At 37.9% G+C, this 19,844-nt stretch overlaps 1 protein-coding gene across 3 annotated transcripts in view; it reads right to left on the bottom strand.

The window, feature by feature from the left end:
- Positions 1–298: 298 nt before the first annotated feature.
- drd3 (dopamine receptor D3) overlaps positions 299–19,844 on the bottom strand; it is a 46,822-nt gene continuing 27,276 nt past the window's right edge. The window contains exons 5-8 of one of the 3 annotated variants that reach the window (XM_047350554.1): positions 17,616–17,809; positions 7,099–7,164; positions 4,517–4,889; positions 299–1,337 (exon numbers count right to left, since the gene is read on the bottom strand). In XM_047350554.1, coding sequence (XP_047206510.1) covers positions 1,141–1,337; positions 4,517–4,889; positions 7,099–7,164; positions 17,616–17,809 — 830 coding nt within the window. In that variant the 3' untranslated portion in view covers positions 299–1,140. The remainder of the gene's footprint in view (positions 1,338–4,516; positions 4,890–7,098; positions 7,165–17,615; positions 17,810–19,844) is intronic. The other 2 variants (XM_047350556.1, XM_047350555.1) reach the window with 2 other exon arrangements.

Raw genomic sequence — 19,844 nt, 5'->3', positions numbered from 1 at the left:
TGTGTCGATTCTGGCTATTTACTACCATTATGGTCATTTACTGTCAGTAAATGGCCAGAATGGTCTACAACCCCCATCAACACAAGGTGTTGCTTATTATACCAGCATTTTTAAAACATTTTGTAAAATCCTGCATTGGAAATGGTTATGCTGTTTTCATTTTAAATTCTAATTGTGTCAGTGTTAAGAAGAAAATGATCCTCAGACTTTAGCTTTTCTTCAATGACACAATATTTTTTAGCATCTTTAAAAAAATATTAATATTTACATGTACACATGCAAACATTGGGCTACAAAATGTTTTCATGATTTGTTTTTATTTACATTGCATTGCCTTGGTTGTTTTTTCCATGACAAATCTGCTCCCGGTTTGCAGTCCTGCTTAAGCAGCTGGCAGGCTGCTTTACATCACTGTAGAGATCACCAATTAATACAGTCCTCTTAAAAAACATGAAAGGTTTTTACACAAAAATGCAACTTTTTTATTTTTATGAATTCACACTGAGCACAATGGCTGCACGTCAATATCTATGACTTTGCAAGGCTTGGCAAGGGCCAACACAGTCCTTTGGGTACACTTCTAATACTTAAGTAGTTGTGAATTTTGATTTGTGCATGCACTGGCGAGTACCTGAAGGTCATGGAGATGAAGGAGGGGGTGAGAGAGAGAGGTGAGTAACATCAGTTAATCCACACGATGCGGAGGCAGAGAGCCTTCAGATGAAGAGCCCCACACATCCATTTATCTACCTTAAAGCTCCATTTGGGATTCTAAGAGCTTTTAGATTTATATCGACCCAAAAGTCATGAACAGAGAAGCTGTGCCAATGCAAATTACATATATTGTACAATGTAAATCCCCGAAAAATAAAAAGAACACTTTGTGCTCTTCAAAAGACAGTATGCATGTAACATTGTTGTACAAGGAATATTACTGTTAAAAAAAAAATCCCAGCCTTGCTGGAAAAAAACCCAACCTTTATATGCATTTATTGCTCCCTGCATCATTCATTTGCTGTTTGCCTTCCGCCATGGATGTTTTTCTTGGGATCACAGTTTACCAGATGCGCAACGCCTGAGTTATTGCACAAGCACGCAGCCTGATTTCCATTTGAATCTCCTAACATGTTTTTGTTCCCATCAGCAACTGAGGATTTTGATGAAGGCTCGTCTGAACTCGATGTTGAAGGTGGTGTAGATAACAGGGTTGAGGGCGCTGTTTACGTATCCCAGCCAGGTGAAAGCACTGTAAAGTTTAGGAGGTACATAGCATGTCCTGCAGTGGGTGTTCAGAATATGAGTCACAAAAAAAGGCAGCCAACAAATGAGGAACACCCCTGAAGCAGCAAGACAGTGGAGCGTTGTGAAAAAAGGACAAGGGCAAGCAGGACAGAGTGGTGGAGAAAACAGGTTGAAAACAATGAATGTGAAACACAGGGAAATAGTTCATGAAGTTGGTTTTAGGGAATTGGAAAATGCAAAGAAGATGAGAAAAAAGAGAGAGAAAACAGGTGAGTTAATCATGGTCTTAGTAGTTCCTTCCTTTCCCAGACCAGCACCTCCAAAATACATAAATAACCATGGAGTAGCTCAATATGTCTAGATAAAAAGGACAAAGACCGAAACAAAATTAACACACAACTTCCGTATTTTAATTAGGGCTCTAAATCTAAAATCCTCTGATAACTCATTTTTGTTCCATTCGATTTGCTCTGAAAGTTAAAACTTGAACTGGGAATTACATCACACCAGTGTGTTCTTATTGGAAATGGTATTTACCAGTTGTTGGGGTCCCGATTTTAGACATTACAACACTAAAACAACATGTTTACAAATACTGCATATTGTACAGTTTAATCTGCCATTGGTCTAGTGACCAGTAGGCTGAAGAATAGTTTACACATCAATCTTTCACTAGGTGTGATATGCACGGCAGCCATATCCACTTTATTCCTGGTGCTGTAGGACTGATCGTAGCTAGAGTTTCCTGCGAGGCAGCAGAAGGTGGAGTAAACTGGTTTGTATTAATGGATGATTGTATGTAGTGAACAGCATTCTTTGAAGTAACAGGTTTGCAGTTTAGTTAAATATCTTTTTTGTCTGTTTCATTATGCATACACTTGTATGTCCCTTTGAAGATCCAGTACTTGTTGCACTGTTCAGGGATGCACCTTTAAACAGATGAAGCTAAACGTTTGGCTTCAACAAGTTTGTGTTGAACATGCACCCAAAGTGGAACAGGAATTTTTCTGTGATCAGTCTTTCAGTTTCTTCGGTGACATACAGATAAGCAAAGATTAGTGTTATTGAAACAGATGATAATTACAATGTATTGTCTGGACACTATGTTTTCATCTCCTTAGATTAACACGTGCTGGTGTGTCCTGATGATGTTTATTTATGTGACACATAAGCGGCCGTTTTTGGTATTGTTCAAAATAGAAAGCCATCTGCTACCCCCCTTCACTACTTAGACCTCTATAGGTTCTTGCAAAATTATTCATACCCATTAAAGATTTTTACATGTTGTTACGTTACAACCACAGACTTCAGTGTCTTTTATTGGGATGTTATGTGATAGACCAACACAAAGCAGTACATAACTGTAAAGCATAAAGCAAAATATACATAGTTTAGCAATTCTTACCAATTTTACAAAGAAAAATCTAAAACGTTTGGCATGCATTTGTTTCCAGACTCCTTCACTCTGATACCCCATTAATAAAAAGCTGTGTAACTATTTGCATTCACAAGTTTCATAATAAGTAAATTATATTCACCTGTTCTTAATTTAATATCAGTATTAATCAAGCTGGTCTGTGAAGGCTTCAGAGGTTTGTTAGAGAACATTAGTGAACAAACTTCATGAAGACCAAGGAACATAGCAGATCAGTCGGGGGAGCGTGGTGGAGTAGCTTAAAGCAGGATTAGGTTATCAAACAATATTCCAAGCTTTGAACATCTCACAGAGAACTTTGCAATCCAACATCTTAAAATGGAAAGAGTATGGCACAACTAGGAACCCACGCAGACATGGGCATCCCCCAAAACTGACAGGCTGGGCAAGGAGAGCATTAATCAGAGAAGCAGCAAAGAGGCTGATGGTAACTCTGGAGGAATGCAGGTGGAAGTATCTGTTGACAAGACAACTATTAGTCCCGCACTCCCAAAATTTCTCCTGTATAGAAGAATGGTGACAATTCTTGAAAAGGTCCCAAATGCAGTTTGCTACAATTAATCTAGGGGACACAGCAAAGCACTTTCCCCATCATGAAATGTGGTGTCAGTATCATGTATGCTTTGTTCAGCAGGGACAGTGAAGCTGATCAGAGTTGATGAGAAGATAAAGGGGATGAAGACAGGATGATCCTGGATAAGAACCTGTTACAGACTGCAAAGGACTTGAGGCTGGGACGGAGGTTCGCCTTTAAAAAGGAAGACACTAAACATACATATGTAATAGTTTAGATCAAAACATATTTATGCACTAGAATGGCCCAAAGTCCAGACCTTAACAGAATGGAGAATCTGTGGCAAGACTTGAAAATGGATGTTTGCAGAAACTGTCCATCCAAAGTGACTGAGATTTACCTTTTTTGGTAAGAGCTGGAGCTGTAATTGCAGTGAAAGGTGGTTCTACAAAGTATAGGCCTGAGGGGATGATCACAGATGTTTTCCACACATTTAAGTCTTTTATTTTAAAAAATCTTTCAAAGCCATGTATCAATTTTCTTTCTCTTTACAATTATGTGCTACCTTGTTTGTCTAATGCCATAAAATCTTTTACAAAGACATTGAAGTTTGTGGTTGTAATGTGCCAAATTGTGAAAAAGATTAATTTGGTTATGAATATTTTTGTGAAGCAAAAATATTTGATAGAAAATAATAATAATAAAATTGACAATGTTGAGTTATTAATGTAGCTTCTGATGTAGTTATAAAGGTATATAAAATGTTAAGGCTGCAGAGAAAATGCAGATCAGGCTCTATATAATTCAGTTCAGAAGATTACAGAGAAAGCGTGTTGAGGTTGCTGAAAAACAAATTGGCTAAACCCAGATCTTCTTCTGTGTATTTGCAGGGCTCTCATTACTGACACCAGTGTAATGTAATCAAGCATCACTGATTAGAGTTTTGTCAGACATTTGCAGTCCCAGAGTTAACTGGACCGAGCCTAAAGTAACCTGGCTGGTCAGTGATGTGTGTGGACAAGGTGTTGGGAGCTACACACACTGCAAACCTGTGCCCAGCCAGACCTCTTTTTGCCATTTAAGCTTTTACTACAGCTCTGGAAACAGTAAGGTTAAAGTACACAGATTAAGCAAATGCCATAGTGCCATCATGACAAAATGAGAGCTCGTGTGAGCAGGTATTTGAGGCAGCAAAGTTCATCCGGAAAATGTTAAAGGAGCTAAAGAACAGTGTTACTTTAACAAAAGTGTCTCAATGATGTGTTCCTTTGACATTTACATTGTGGTTCCTTTATTAAAGTCCTATTATGAAAGCCTTGACTCACCAAGCACAATGGCCAACATCTGAGTTGCCTTTTTCTCTCTTGCATGCATGCTCCTGAATCGTTGGCTGGTATAAGAATGAGACATCGGCCGCAGTGACGTGTGCGTCTGTCCGTTTGACAGGTCCTTCACCTCGCACCCCATCCTGACAGAAGGATGGTCCATCTGGTCATTGTTCTCTGCATCCCGCCCTCCTTGGTACTGCTCCAAATCCAACTCGGTGCGGCCACAAGAGGCGTGGCTGATACTGCAGTAGTTCTGCGAGTCCACTGGGGGCAGCACTGAGTTTTCCACTGGTCCAGTCTTTGGGCGTTTGCGCCAAAGGCAGCCAGAGAGCAAATTGGGCTTGGATGGACCAGACGATTCCACACTCTGCTGAGGTGGACAAAGGATTATCAATTAGAGCAGGCATTTTATGTGATGCTGTATTTTTTTTAATAGAAAGTGGATTTTTCAAGTATCCACGCAAAATCAACTTGCCAGAATTCTGGTTAGGTGAGACAGATGTTGAACAAAATTTAATATGGTTACTTTTGCATAGAACATTTATTTTCTGTAGCAATTCAAAACAGCTTTATTCATTTGGTGAATTTTTTATTACTATAGCTTACAGCTAATGACCCAAACTTCAGTTTTATCTGAAAATTGGAATAATAGATAAAACCAATAAAAAGAAATGTTATGTCATGTCCTAAGGAATCATGGGGACGAGTGCCATAATATGCTTCACACGATTTTGAAGCAAAGCCTTTCAAGGGTTTGGGGAGATTCACCAGGTGTGGATTGCAGCTGCAGTCAGAGCTACCAGAGCCACCACACACAGATATATCCAGGTCATTGGATATCATTGTTGCATTCCTTATGTTAAGCTGCTCCTGATTCAGAAACAAAACACCAAAAGTGTCTTAGCATGGCTGAATAAACAAAAGAAATAGTGGATGAAAGTCCTCTTTTCAAATGAAAGCATTTTTAAATTCAATTAGGAAATCAAGGTCCCAGGGCTTCCTTCTGCTGACAAGCTTTATGGAAATGCTGATTTAATTTTCCAGCAGTTCTTGGCACCTGCCTAAGCTGCCAAAAGTACCAGTCTCTTCTCATGGTATCACTGTGCTTGATTGGCCAGCAAATAACCTGACCTAAAACCCAGAGGCAACAATGCCGACAAGCTGAAGGCCTTCATTAAATCAACATGAGCTTCCTCAATACCTCAGCTGAGCCACATTCTGATTTCCTTGATGCTGCCAACCAAGTATTTTGTGCGTGTACTGTACAGTCCAGGGACTTTTCATTAGTCTGACATGTTTTCTTGTTTTTTTTTTTTTGTGGTACTAGTGACCTTAATTTCAAACTATATGGTAAGGAAATGGGCAGAGAGAGAAGGAGGGTTGACACGCAGCAAAGGTCGCAGGGTCAGGAATTGAAAACCCGGACGGCTATGTCAAGAACTCTGTATATGGTCAGCACCGCGTGCCACGCCCCAGTAGGCTGACATTATTTTAACAATAACATTCTTTGATTGGTCTTATGTGATTTTGTAATTTTCATTAGCTGCAAGGCATGACAATCCAAATGAACAGAAATAAACACTTGAGATATATAACCTTCAGCCTAATGAACCTATATAATTTATGAGTTTAATTTATTAAACTAAATGACTCAAATGAATGAATTTTCTATTATATTTTTACGTACTTAGATGCACCTGTAAAAACACTTGTGGTGAACAGAAAACTGATTATCTGCATGTTCAAAAGTAAATAAATTAAGCTATGTTTTAAATTGTGTTTACGGCTCTGTTTAACGCCCTGATGTTTTAAAAAATAATCACTGCAGCTTTTGTCTTTGAGCAATCACAATTCATTGACTTTGATTGAGGTTTTGATCCCTCAAACCTCCAATGTGGAATCCTGTTAAATAAAAGACTACGTTTACCTCCTCCTCCTTAGGTTTATGTGGAAAGTACTAGCAGATAAGTGCTACTCCACTAAGCCAACAAAGTTATGAATAAGGCTCAGAAAATTGGACCTTCGAGCTGATTTATGCTTTTCAGAGAGACACTGAGACTTTTATATTGCAGCTCTACACATCAGGAAGTATACTGTATATTATTGAAAGCAGCCTTTCATTCTGGCAGCTTGTTCATAAACCTCTCATATAACAAAATCTTCACCAGCAGCTTCAATTTGTTTTTTCCTTCATGAGTAATAACATCTATTGACTAAAATATTTTGTGCTATTTTCTGACTCATCTGATCTTATGTTTTCCTCCGAGCAAAATTACAGATTTTTATTGGTCCGCCTTCGAGCAGCCTGCAGGTTGTGCAGGTGCTACAGTGCGTCATCCACAGACTGTGCTTTGCTTTTGCTGACAAGCAACCAGGTAACGCAAGGAAACACAACATGCATCAGAATCACAATTTTAGACTCTTTGTCAGATCCCGGGGTTGTAACCACTCTCAAGTTTGCATGAACATGCACATTGACAGAGAAAAGAAAAGAATAAAAACAAAGGCACCTTGGCATGGTCACCAGGTCACAACCCTCTGGCACTACCATGGTGTCACTACCTGAAAATATCACTCACCACTTTAATCCTTATAGGCGACAAATCCTGTTTTGCCTTGGGAGTTTCTTCCTGCAGACAGGTCTCCTAAGAAAACAGATAGGAGGTAAATACAGAAAACATTTTTAGATCTTTTTTGTCATATAAATGTTTCAGATCATCAAACGACTCAGACAAAGATAACCCGAGTTAATACAAAATGCAGTTGTAAATGATGATTTTAATTTTAAGAGAAAAAGGTTATTCAAAACACCCTGGAACCTGTAAAGAAATCATTGCCACCCCTCTCACCTTGTAAAATCATTAATAAAATGTGTTAAATTATGAATTAAATAAAATGTTTAGCTCTATTTTACGAGGCAAACCCAGGTCTGATTATTTAATCAGACCCGGGTTTATTTAATTATTTATAATTTCTGATTAGACCTGTAGAGTCAATAAATTATTTAAACAGAGCCTTTCTGACAACATGAAGTAGGCTTAAAGATCCAACCTAAAATTGGAGAAAACATGGAATAGCTGTAAACTTTCTAAGGAGGGGAATCTCCATACCTTTTAATGTTATAGCAGAAATGTACAGATGGAGAATTATTGATATGAAGCTTAATGGTCCAAGGATAGATCATCGTGGAACACCTGCTGAAAGCTTTACTGTATATTTAGGATTTTGTAAACAAACAACCAGCAATTGATTTGACAAATATGACTGTATTCATTTAAATGTATTCAAAGGAAATATTGAACTAGACATAGATATAAGAATGTGAATATAGCTCCAATAACACCTTTTAGATCCAATGAAATTCCATTGTGTCCATCAAATGGCCTTTGGCTGTCTCAGTAATTGGCTCTCAAGCAAATTTGCATTGTATGTGAATAAAATTAATTCAAGGGATGCATAATCTGCCCAGCTAACAATTTTACCATAACCTTTTAGAGAGAAGGAAAACCACGAACTGGACTACAGATGGAAGTAGAAAGAGTATCTTCACTTTCAAAGACTGGAACAACAACTACATGCTTTCAAGTAGCTGGAAACATTCCTTGAGTAGCTGAAAGAATGTGGTGTCAATTAGTGTTGTGCTAATCTCTTTAAACATACCTGTGTCCATATTAAAAAATAAATTTTTTTTTCAAGATGATTTAAGAAAAGCAAATGTTTGCACTGTTATGGGAAAATTATTTTTAATGCTCTGAACTTTTCTTTACCTATCTCCTCTCTGACCTCAGTGTTTTGTTACCCTAGAGGAGTTGGTCTGTAAATTCATTATCAGTAGTTTTATTTTAACACTCCCTGAAGGGTTATATCCCAAGGGATGGTAGATGGGTGCCCTCATAAATAACTTTGTTACCTCTGACCCAAGGTGGGGTCTAGGGGACCATATTTCTAAAACTCTTTTAAGTTGAGGTAACACCCACATACTGTTTAAATACTGTCTGTAAACTCTTGTTCGGGCCTCTGCCTTTCTGACTTGCTCAGTGACAGAGTCATTCAAACGCTGAAAGCCTTTGAATAAACTTTATAAGACAAAGTTCGGTCTTTCTCTTGTTAATGAGTTGATTTCTCTCCAACTTTGATAAGAAAATCCATAACAGCACAAACTCAGAGTCACTAGAGGTTTTTCTGTTAAAACCTGCTCCGTTGTATTAAAACTGGACAAACCATTTATCATGCTAGGTGAGTATCTCATGGTATTACAGTTCTGTTGTGTTTCTGGTCTTTATTTGTCTACTTTTCCTGCTCTGTTGCCTGGTTTGTCTTAATTAACCATGCTTTGTGTTCTCCTGGCACACTGGGGCCTGTTGTCTAAGGTTTTCTGCCCTTTGTTATTCGATACAAAGCCTCCAGTGTTTGGCCTTTGCTCGTCCATGTTCTTTTGTGCGTTCTTGTCGAACGTTTGTCTTACTTAGCTACCTTAAGGTTCCCTGCATTTTAGTTTATCAGAAATAAAATATCAAATATTTTACTTCCTCTTCTTTTTTCATTTGAAGACTTGTATGAAGTTGGGCTTTCTCTACAGTAGTTATAGACAAATTTGTATGAAAACCTAGTCTTAAAACAGAATTTCTGTGAATAAAACGAGAAATTTTCCTGAACAACAAAGTTGCATGTGGTTAAAAAAAAATAATTATGAGGTTGCTGAGTTAAACAGGTCTCTCTTTTTAGAAGATGTACAACATCAACTAAACTGTACACAACAAAGAGACTGGTATAAACTCTGAATCACTAAATATATAGCTCGGCTATGATTTAATGTTAGTGTAAACATTTATCAAAGAATTTCAAAATGTTGAGTTATAATTTTTTGTTTGTGCACCCAAATTAAACTATCTTAACCTTTCTTTCTGAGTTCTGCAGAAAAGAAATCTGAGCCAGAGATTCCTCTGGAAGAAAGGACAAAGCGGTTTTCCCCACTACATAAGAAGATGGGATCAAAACCGCAGCTCTGCACCCCTGAAACATACAGTCCCCCAATCCCAGTCCCAGCTGCTACTACTTTCACTACTCAACACCCTTCAGACCTTCTCCAGTTCTGTTCATAAGAACAGTTCACGTAAGAGGTGGTGTCTGGGCAGAGAAAATGATTTTTAGTATCAGACAATTTAAAGATTGTTCATCTGAGTGTGTGGTTTTGCTGTACTAACAGGCCACAGAGCTTGATGTTACAAGCTGGATCAGCTTGACTTTAAAGTTGAGGCAAACTTCCAATAAGATGTTTTAAACACTGATGGTCCAGTAATGTGAGTTTGCTCCATTTTATCTGTTTTTCCTTAATCACTTTGAACTACCTTAAAAAAAAAAAGTTTTGAATATTGCTTAAAATATGCCCGATGTTTACTCCACTAGCGGCTAACAACCTAATAGCTCTGCTAATACCACACGGTAGACAGTTTTGTTTACAACAGAGCTTGCTTCATTCGCTCGCTTTATCATTAGATAATGCGGAGCCAGCGCTCATATACATTAATATTTGTAACAATGGTGTTCATAGTATGGGTAAAACGTATAGGGTTGCAAACTATAAACTTTACTTTGTTAGCTAAAACCGGTAATCGCTAATGCTAGTGTCAGGAAGGTCAAATATTTATACTTGGCTTGTTGCCATCTTGTGAGAGTCCATATATGCTCCTCTCTGTCATTTTAGTAGTCCATTATTTTATGTGATGGCTAGTTAACAACATTAAGATCAATTGTCCAAAGAATTTTTGATTTCTAATTAGGCAAATTATTCTTTAAAATATTATTTTATTAAATAATGTTTCATTGGATCACCTTAGTGGCTATGGTTTTCAACAATTTTATTCCCTTTTCCCTAGGTTGAACATTGTTCATTAGTTTTCCTTATTTTCTTATTTTGTTTGGTAGTTTTAGTTGAATTGTTTGTAGCCCAGTAAAAAGTTTGTCAACTGAAATATGGTTAGCTTTGAGTTGAAATCTTTGTGTTAATACATTTGTAAGGATTATGATTATTGATTAATATTTATCAAGAATTATAATTTAAAATCATAATTTGAAAATAAATACAATTTCTTAACCAAAAATCATTACTTAGGAATATAAATCAGAGATGTCCTCTGGTGTTGTGATTATGGGCTCAAATCTCTTTAATAATTACAAATTATTAACCAAAACCACAAACTGTCACAGTTTATTCAACGGCTTCACTGAAAGCTGGGGAACTTCGACCTTGTTTTGACAGATAAATCTCCCTTGCAGGAAAGACACACAAACGCTTCTCTCAATTATATATATGAAGATTTATTGAAGCCAAATAAATCCCAGTCTGATATACTGATATACCATTCTGATATACCATTTTTCTGGTCCAAAAACCTTCACCTAACTAACAAGCACTATTCTACACAAAGGGGATAAGATTGACTACCTAACAATAATAATAAAAGAAAAATATATGCGCATTTAGTGTCTATGAAGATCAAACCAGCAGTTTTATGGACAAAATGTGCAATTTGGGTTAAATGGAAAGAGAAACCCTCCTGCTGCTGATGTCTCGATTGCAGCAATAAGCTGATAAAACGGTGAGGCCACGCCCCTTTAGCCTCTACCAGCTGATTGCCCCAAATCTCGAACAAAGAGTCATAAAACTCTGAGGCGGGAACTCAGTGGAAAAACTCTAGTAATAAAACTGGAACAAAAGACTGGTCGGCGAGGCCCAGACCACAGTTGCTTTGAATAAAAAACTTTTAAAAGTCCAACTTCTAACTCCTGGCTGATTTGGGATCGGCCAAGCAAAACACGAACATGCACGATTCAGCAGCGCTTGCGCAGGAAATCAAAACACCACTCAGCATAAAACACTTCAATCAGTATTGCATGCAACAAGTTAATACCTTAGATTAACTACTGGTGATTCTAAATCACCTTCACTATCCCTTATCCTGGCCAGACCTCTAAAATGCACCTATCTGGTTTAATATAAAAAGAACAAAATTACTTTGACGTTGATTCCTTCTCTTCTCTGGTTGAGGATGGGTCAGGTCTGAAGAAAAATGAGGGGGGGGGGGGGATCACGCGTCCATGATCACCTCAAGAAAAAAAACGGTAACTTCTCGTCTGTCCAGGAGGGGAAAATATGAAGAACCGTTTAGTCGACTGAATCAACAAGGAGGAAATTCATCTTCTTGGAAATAAGACCTCTGTGAGTTTTTCACCTGCACCGATCGGCGAATAAATCTGCTGACCTTCTTGTATCAGACAGATTTCCAGCTTTCAAGCTCTTCCGGGAAAGGCCTTGTGGAGCAAAAGTTCCCCTGCGAGCTTTTGTCTCTCCAGATATGCGCCTCCGATGCACTGTCCTGTGAGACACGCTGAAAATGGCAACGAAATTTCCCCCTCGGCAGGTTTATAATCCCGGTGATGTCTGCGATGTCTGTTGAGCAGCGCATGTTCCACTGTGCGACCAAAATGGATGATTCCAACACATTCTTATATTTTGAAGAGACGTTGTTGAGGATTTATTACATATGTCTGCAGAGTTTGCTGTTTTGATAATGCCAGTGCTCGAATAACTCTTTCGTCTATTGTTCTAATACCACCACCATATTGGGCTGGTATTCATAGGACAATACTTGATAGACCAAACGTTTAATTAAATATTAAATAGCTTAAACATATAATTGTGCAACAGGAGTGAGCCTAATACTTGGCCCATTTTGTCTTTTCTTTGACTGTTATAGTATATTTAATTTTGCAGCATAACTGACTGAAGGTTAAGCTGTGTAGATCATCTAACAGTCATCCAGGCATCATAGATTGGTTGAAATGGCTCAGATCTTGACTGCCAACAAACCAACATTGTGAACAGACCATTAAATTACTGTTTTTAATGTCGTGGGTGTGTGCACATTTTAGTATAAATTAGCTCAAAGTCAGAGGCCAGCACATTACCACATCCCTCTTGATTAAACATACTATTTTTAACTTGACGAGCCAATTTATTTAACTAAAGCTTTATTTGGACAGACAGCCGTGTCCAGTGCTCATAAACTGCGATTTACATTTACATTTCCTCTCTAACCCTTGTTCTTCTGAACCCTTCACTTTCATTTACAAAGCTGCCTTACACAGAATTACAGCAGTCTGATCTCACCCTGATAATTTTATGTTGCAGAGATCTACTTGACATCCCTTTTGAACTCTTTTATCTGAAAATTATTTCTAAAACTTTCTACATTTCAGACCAAGAGCTTTTACATAGTGGGTTTTAATAGTTTTTTAATCACCCTTAATTTGCCAATTTTACTTCAACATTTTCTATATTTTATGCACTATTTACTGTATTAGGTGTTTATTTCTATAAATACAGAAATGCAAACTTAAGAGGCTACATGTCCCATTTGTGGGTATTATGTTCAGGATGGCAGAATAGTTGCTGAAGACCAGATGGAGGGTGATTAAAACACCCTTGAAGCAGCTGTAAGGTCAGAAAAGTATCTATGCTGTATATTAGAAAAGCAGTGTTTCCATTACAATGCATATTTTATTTTATTGCTTGTATTTTATTAGAAAAAACATGATGGACACATAATGGACTGTGAGAATTTCCACACTGTTTTGTGGATTCACAAAGCTTCCATTGGGAGACTCTGATTGTTCATTAAAGAGGTTGTAGCATGTGAAGGAGGCTAGCTGCAGTGGTGCTAGCTCATCATTGATGTATGCACGCACCAGCTTAGCTTGGTCATTACAGAATTTGTGAGACTGGTCCATATCAAGGTTGCAACCTAATCCAGCCCATACTTGGCTGGCAGCGCTCCAAGTAATTTATTCTAATGCTTTTGGCACTGCATATGCCATGTGATTAGACCTGTCACTACGTCCAACAGAAAGGATCTTGCGTAAAAAAAGTGCTATGCTCATGCTCTTTTAGGCTCACAGGTGAGGAGAGCACACACACCTCCAGATTGCACAGATAGGTTTGATGCTGGGATACTAAGGAAGTTTATGAATTTTCCAATCAACATTTCAAATAAATAAATGTATTTCTGAAGCTGTCAATGAAAAAGGTAGGGATCATGTTAACAATAAGGATGTGTTTGTATTTTATGTTCATATTTCCTTTGTATTGCACTTGCTGAGATACATTCAGAGTATTGCTCCTGGTTTACATTGCTGGGCATGGCACTGGTGGTGTAGGGGTTAAGTGCGCGACCATGTACATAGGCTGTAGTCCTTGGTGCGACTGTCCCAGGTTCGAGTCCTGGACCCAGCGACAAGTGGGCTGGTGCTGCTGATAAAAATACTGATGGTGCTTTCTCTGAACTAATGGTAATGAAACTAATGATAGGGTTGCAGAAACCTCCCAAACATGTTGGTTAATTCAATAGATTATAGGAAAACATCCCTGTGCAAATGTTATGCCAGTGGTGGAATCAATCTGATATCATTGCCCAAAAAGCAGCAGGGAAAACACCAATAAGTTTACAACTGAGAGGGCAGAAGGTTATCAAGGCCTTTACACTGAAATATGTTATTTTTAATTTTTTTCAAATTTGTTGTGGTTCTGCAACTTACTACCGATCTGGGATATCCTGAAGCCTGTAGAGTGATCTCAATCTAGTGTGAAAGGGGAATAACATTATTCTATGACAGTATTGCTGGTCTTACTTCGACAGAATCTTTGCATTTTAGACAAAAACAAACATTATCACACATAGAGATCTGAGACAGGGAGGATAAGCGCAGGAATAACGAGAAACATCCAATGTCCCAACATTTTTGCACTGGATATCTGATCAGAATTTCATCTGGTTGCTTCCTCATTTTTAGATCAATAAAATATCTTAACACAAGTTCGCTGTCTGGAACGGTCAGTCAGTCAGTCAGTCATTTTCTAACTCTTCTTCCATAGTGGGTCACGGGGAAGCTGGTGCCTATCTCCAGCAGTCTATGGGCGGGAGGCGGGGTACACCCTGGACAGGTTGCCAGTCCATCGCAGGGCTGTCTGGAAATGTGCAATAAAGGGTGACACGGGAGTTGATTTTCTCTCCTGTCCCATCCCGCTCCCACAGAAAAATGTCTTGTCCCATCCCAATCCCAGGCCAGCATAACAAAACAAATCCTGTCCCATCCCACTCCTGGTAAATTGACTCCCACTCCCATCCCGCGCCCATTCAGAACGACTCCCACTCCTGTGCCACTCCCATTTTTGTTTTCTTCATTTAGTCTTTTGGCAATTTCTTTGTTTGAAGGACCAGTTAAGTCCTTGTTTTTAGTTGTAGTAAAGGCCAGTTAAAGTAAAAAGAATAATAATGAAGAAATAATAAAATATCAAACAAGGAAACAGACCATGCCTATCTTAGCTGAATAAACAAAATGTGCATAGTTGTATTTTACTCATTTATTAAGTGATTGTTTCCTTTGAACAATGACATTACTTTTATGTTTCAAATTGCTGAAACGAAAGAGAAATGCACTTAGCAAGAGAACTGTACTTGGTGAACAAAAGTGCAAAAAGGCATTAGCTTCACAATTTAGAAACTGTACCTGAATGGTTCACAGTCCTGGTCCTCAGGGACCCCTTCCCTACAAGTTTTAGATGTGTGTCTGCTCCAGCACACCTGATTCAAATTCTGACATGACCTCCTATACAGGCATCAAGAATAGAGGGTCAAACTGGACAAAATTAATACAATAAAATCATCATTAAATAAATAAATGTTGTGAATGTCCCATAAATGAAGTAAATGTAACACGAAGGAAATGTAACATTAAATGTGCCATTAAATTAAAGGTACCATTTATTTATTTAATACATCATTAAAAAACAATAAATGTACCATTATATCATGAAATGGACTATAATGCAATTAAATGTGCCACTGAATAATTAAGTATAATTTTAAAGACGACCTGACATAATTAGTGGTACACTTAATATTTAATGATGTATTAAAATAAATTGTACATTTAATGGTACATTCAATTTTTTTCTATTTCACAACATATTTATTTAATATCTGCCCTTGATGAAGCCTTTCTACGGAGCCTGCGAGGGGACATGGGGGAATTTCTTTTGCGTTCCCACGCAATAGTCTTTGGGTTATCTCGCAATACTTTGTGGAATAGTTTCCAAACCAGATAACTGCAAAAATGGAACAAACATTACACCCGTTTTTGAGATTTATTGAGTTTTATTTTAAAATCGGCCTTAAATAAAAGGATCTTCAATCAGACTAAAAGACAGTTTTTATCCACAAGGTGTCAAACTACTGAACTCTGGACAATAACACTGCACGAAACCACATCTCTGACACTTTATTTGCTTATTGCTGCTGCATGATGTGTACTTTTTTTTTTTTGGACGCCATTAGTGCTTTTGTTTTTAATCGTGATTTGAACAATTCTTCTTATCCTAAGCAATTAATCGCATTGTTGGGTGCATGTTAACCTGTATATGACAAATAAACCATATCAATGCCATATCATGTTGTTTGTTTTGTGAGCAGTTTGTCATCTGTGCAACTGTTCCAAAATACACAGCTTTCTCAAGGTGATTAACAACTTTTGTGAGCGAACGCAAAAGTATTGTGTGGGGACGCAAAATAAATAAATTTCCCCATGTCCCCTCACGGGCTCCATACCTTTCCCCTCTACTGTGGCAAAGGCTTTTAAATCTTTCCTGCACATGCAGCAATTTTGTTGGTCAGATGAGACTTGACACATGATGGTACTTTTGGTTTGACGAATAAAGAGATGCAGGGCTGATTCAATCCAGAATTTGTCTTACAAGTGTCCCTTAATCACTGGTGAACTTGATTACGACTAAACACGTTTTACAAGCAGCATATGCGTGTTAACACCGCTATATTCAACTGTCCTGAAGTTCAGTAATATTTGCGACTTTCCTGTCAGCTCTATGAGTTTAATAGATAAGTCCTTACTTCTGACTTTACGTTGCAAATCCAATTTTACCACGTCCAGTTCTCCACCTGCGTTTGCTCCCTCCATTCTGAAGCAGGTGGAAAACATTGATCAGAAGCACGGTTGGCTTGTGGGTCCTGTAGTTCGTTTGACTCGCATTATAGTATAGGCTTCTTGGAAAAAAAACGACACAATGGCGGCGTCAAGCCAAGTTTTCTTTCTCAAAGTTTATAAGAAAGTCTCGGTTTTACATTTCCAAAGACAATTGATCCTCCTATTGGTTATCTCCCGCTCCCGTCTGCTCCCGTTCATTTTTTATCCTGTACTGTCCCAATCACGTGATCTTTACTAATGCTGTCTCCCATCCCATGGGAATCCCGTGACCTGTGGGATTCCCGAAAAAATGTCAGCCTCTAATGTGCAAGGTCTAAATGGAGGTTTAACTATCAAAGTGTCTAACCCACTGTCTCACAATGCACCTCCGGGTTTTAAAAATTCCAGTTTTTTTCCAGGACTGCATTGTATTTAAGTCCAACCATCCTCCCATAGACTTTAACCAGCTTCCCCCAAGCTGCAAAAAGCATCCACCAAACATTATGGTGCTACCACCATATTTTATTGTGGGATTTGAGTGTGCATGGAGGCCGAAAAGTTCAATTTGGATCTCATTGCACCTTCTCCCAAATGTTTGCTGTCTCCCCTGCCAGGCTTGAAGCAAACTTCAAAAATATCTATTTTTGTTTGTGGTTTTAATTTAACAATTTAAGATCAACATAAATACAAAAGAATGTGTAAATGATAGAGAAACAGTCCTTCAAGATGTTGTAAGTCTGCAGTTGCTTATTTTAAATAGCTCTTAATAAATAAGGTAGTTTAATAGGTCATCAATGGGTTATGAATAAAAATGAAGGTTAATGAGTGAATTAAAATATTCATGAGTGAATTTTGTCTCAAATGCCACTGAGGCTCCTTTTGACAAGGTCAGGAGTTAAAGACTTATTTAATCAAGACATCAAACAATATTCCCTTGCTATTAAATAAAGATTTATTTATGAATACTTTATTCACTGTCTATCTGAATACCATTGTCCCAAAGCTCTGCTAAAGAAAAAAATATATAAAAAACAAAAGGAAAAGAATGTATTAAACTTACCATTGAAGGCTGAGTGGAGCCAGGCTGCACTTTTCCACTGGCCTGTCCAAAGGTGGTCCTTTTCCGTCTCATCCTGAGAAAGACGTAGATCCGGATATAGACCAGCAGAGTGACGATGAACGGCAGGTAGAAGGAAACCACGGATGAGTAAATCACAAAGTCAGGGTTAGAAATGGAGCACACCAAAGGATCATCTGTGGTTAAAAAAAACAAAAAAAAACAGGCAAATGAAATGTTTTTTCTGTGATTTGTCCAGAGAGTTTTAAGGCTTAGTTCGGAGATAAACAGAGTTTCAATAAGTAGGATATAGCAGACTAAAAAAAATGGAAATATGTCAGACAGATTTCAGTCAGGTTTTTTTTTATTACTGTAACCAAACTGCAGGTTTTTGTATAAATTATCCCACCGTCTAGAATGTAATGGACTTCCGTGCATGTTCATTCACCCAAAGTCCAAACTTCCACTGCCCCTGACAGGTTTTGTTTCAGGATTGCCTTTTATTTATCTTCATCCATTTTTCCAGCAACTTAGACTAACTTCCTTGCTCCTATATAATCTTTAGGTTCTTTTGTTATTAGACAAAGTAATTTTTATACCTGCATGGGGCCGCATGTAGGTGTCCTTGCGGACAAAGAATTGTTTGTCTAATAACAAAATAACCTAAAGACTATATTGCATACAGACACAAAAAAACTTTATGGGAATAATCCCTGGTTCTGTTAAAGAAAAGCAACCTGACAGAATGATGCTGCCACCACCGTGCAAAACTTTCTTCATTCCTTTTTCCAGCTTTGATAGCATTCAGTTTTAGCCAAGTCTACTAAAGTTACATTACCTTTGGCTAGTTTATGATGAATCTACTTCAGTTCAGTCTACTTTCTGCAGAGTTCATAAATGTTTTGCTTTCTCATCGTCCCGTGATTGGATCTTTCATGTCTTTCCTCATCATGGAGCCTGAGAGCCTCAGGATCACGGGATCCATTTGAAAGAGCCACAGGGTGTGACTTCCAGTAGACCTGTGTCCTAGATTGTTTGTGGTCTTTAATATTGCGCATACGATTGATTTAACAGTAACTGCATCATGAATTCAAGATAAAGAGACTCAATGGACCATTTTTTTAAATCAAAATTCCAGAGTTAATCATCTCTAAGGTAAGCTAATAAAAATGTAAATTGAAGCTATTGGAAAAGAAAAATGGCTCCGACCTTGGCTGTAGAATGCACAATGAGAAGATTTTGCCACCTTAGAGTCAGCACTTCATTCTTTGATTACCACAAAGATGGAGAAAGATGTACAGAAACGTTTTTGTGTCTGGTCTCCAAAACTGGCTACACTTTCTAGGTGTATATTATTGAGCCATTTTATCTATCATTCATGCTGCTTTTTTCTTCCTGAGCTGTTCCTTTTCTATCCATTGCTTTCAAAGAAAGTTCTGAGTCTGTCAGTCCAGACATCCGTCCAACACGTCACACAAATGCAAGATTGTGAAGTTCCTAAAATCAATCAGTTATTGTTCTGGTATTTGATATTTGATTTAAGTGGGCTAAGACTGATGCTTAAATCAATGTAAGCAGACTGTTATTGTGTTTGTCAATGCTTGTAATTGTACCCTCATGCACATTCACTCCTGCTTTTTGTACCCAAGATATGTACGTAGGATGTTGTGGAGCATTTTATTGTTCAGATGTGGATTATTTTTGTTAGTACTCTGCAGGAGATTTTTGTCATCAAAGCAAATGTGTGGTTTAGAGGAACAGAAATACTTTCTAAAACTTTAAATCTCCATACAAATATGATTTACAAAAACATGTTGGTGCACGCGTGTGTGTGTATGTGCGCGATATAACAGACCACAGGCAGATACATTTTATATTTTTAAATTTTACATAAGAATCTCAAACGTTTTGCAGTGCATTGGTATTTGTTTTATTTTTTCTTTTGGGTTAAATCTCTTCCAACTTTGACTGAAATCTTTGAGCAGACCTCTACGTAGAATATCTCAAGCTCGGTCAGATTGGATACAAGATCAGAATCAGCTTAATTGGCTGTTTGTGGCTGTTTGTGCAGTTTGTGCACACAAGCAACTAATCTGACTTTGGTTTACCAACTTCTCAGTGTACAAACAGTATTTCAAGCTTATAGAATGTTTAAAGTCTTGCCACAGATTCCTAATTTAGGTCTGGACTGGGCCATTCGAACACATGAATGTGCTTTGATGTAAACCAGGG

The sequence above is a fragment of the Girardinichthys multiradiatus genome, chromosome 21, assembly GCF_021462225.1.
Source record: "Girardinichthys multiradiatus isolate DD_20200921_A chromosome 21, DD_fGirMul_XY1, whole genome shotgun sequence".
Lineage (NCBI taxonomy): Eukaryota > Metazoa > Chordata > Actinopteri > Cyprinodontiformes > Goodeidae > Girardinichthys > Girardinichthys multiradiatus.
Note: the sequence above shows the minus strand (reverse complement) of the source record. Positions and strands in the feature narration are given on the sequence as shown.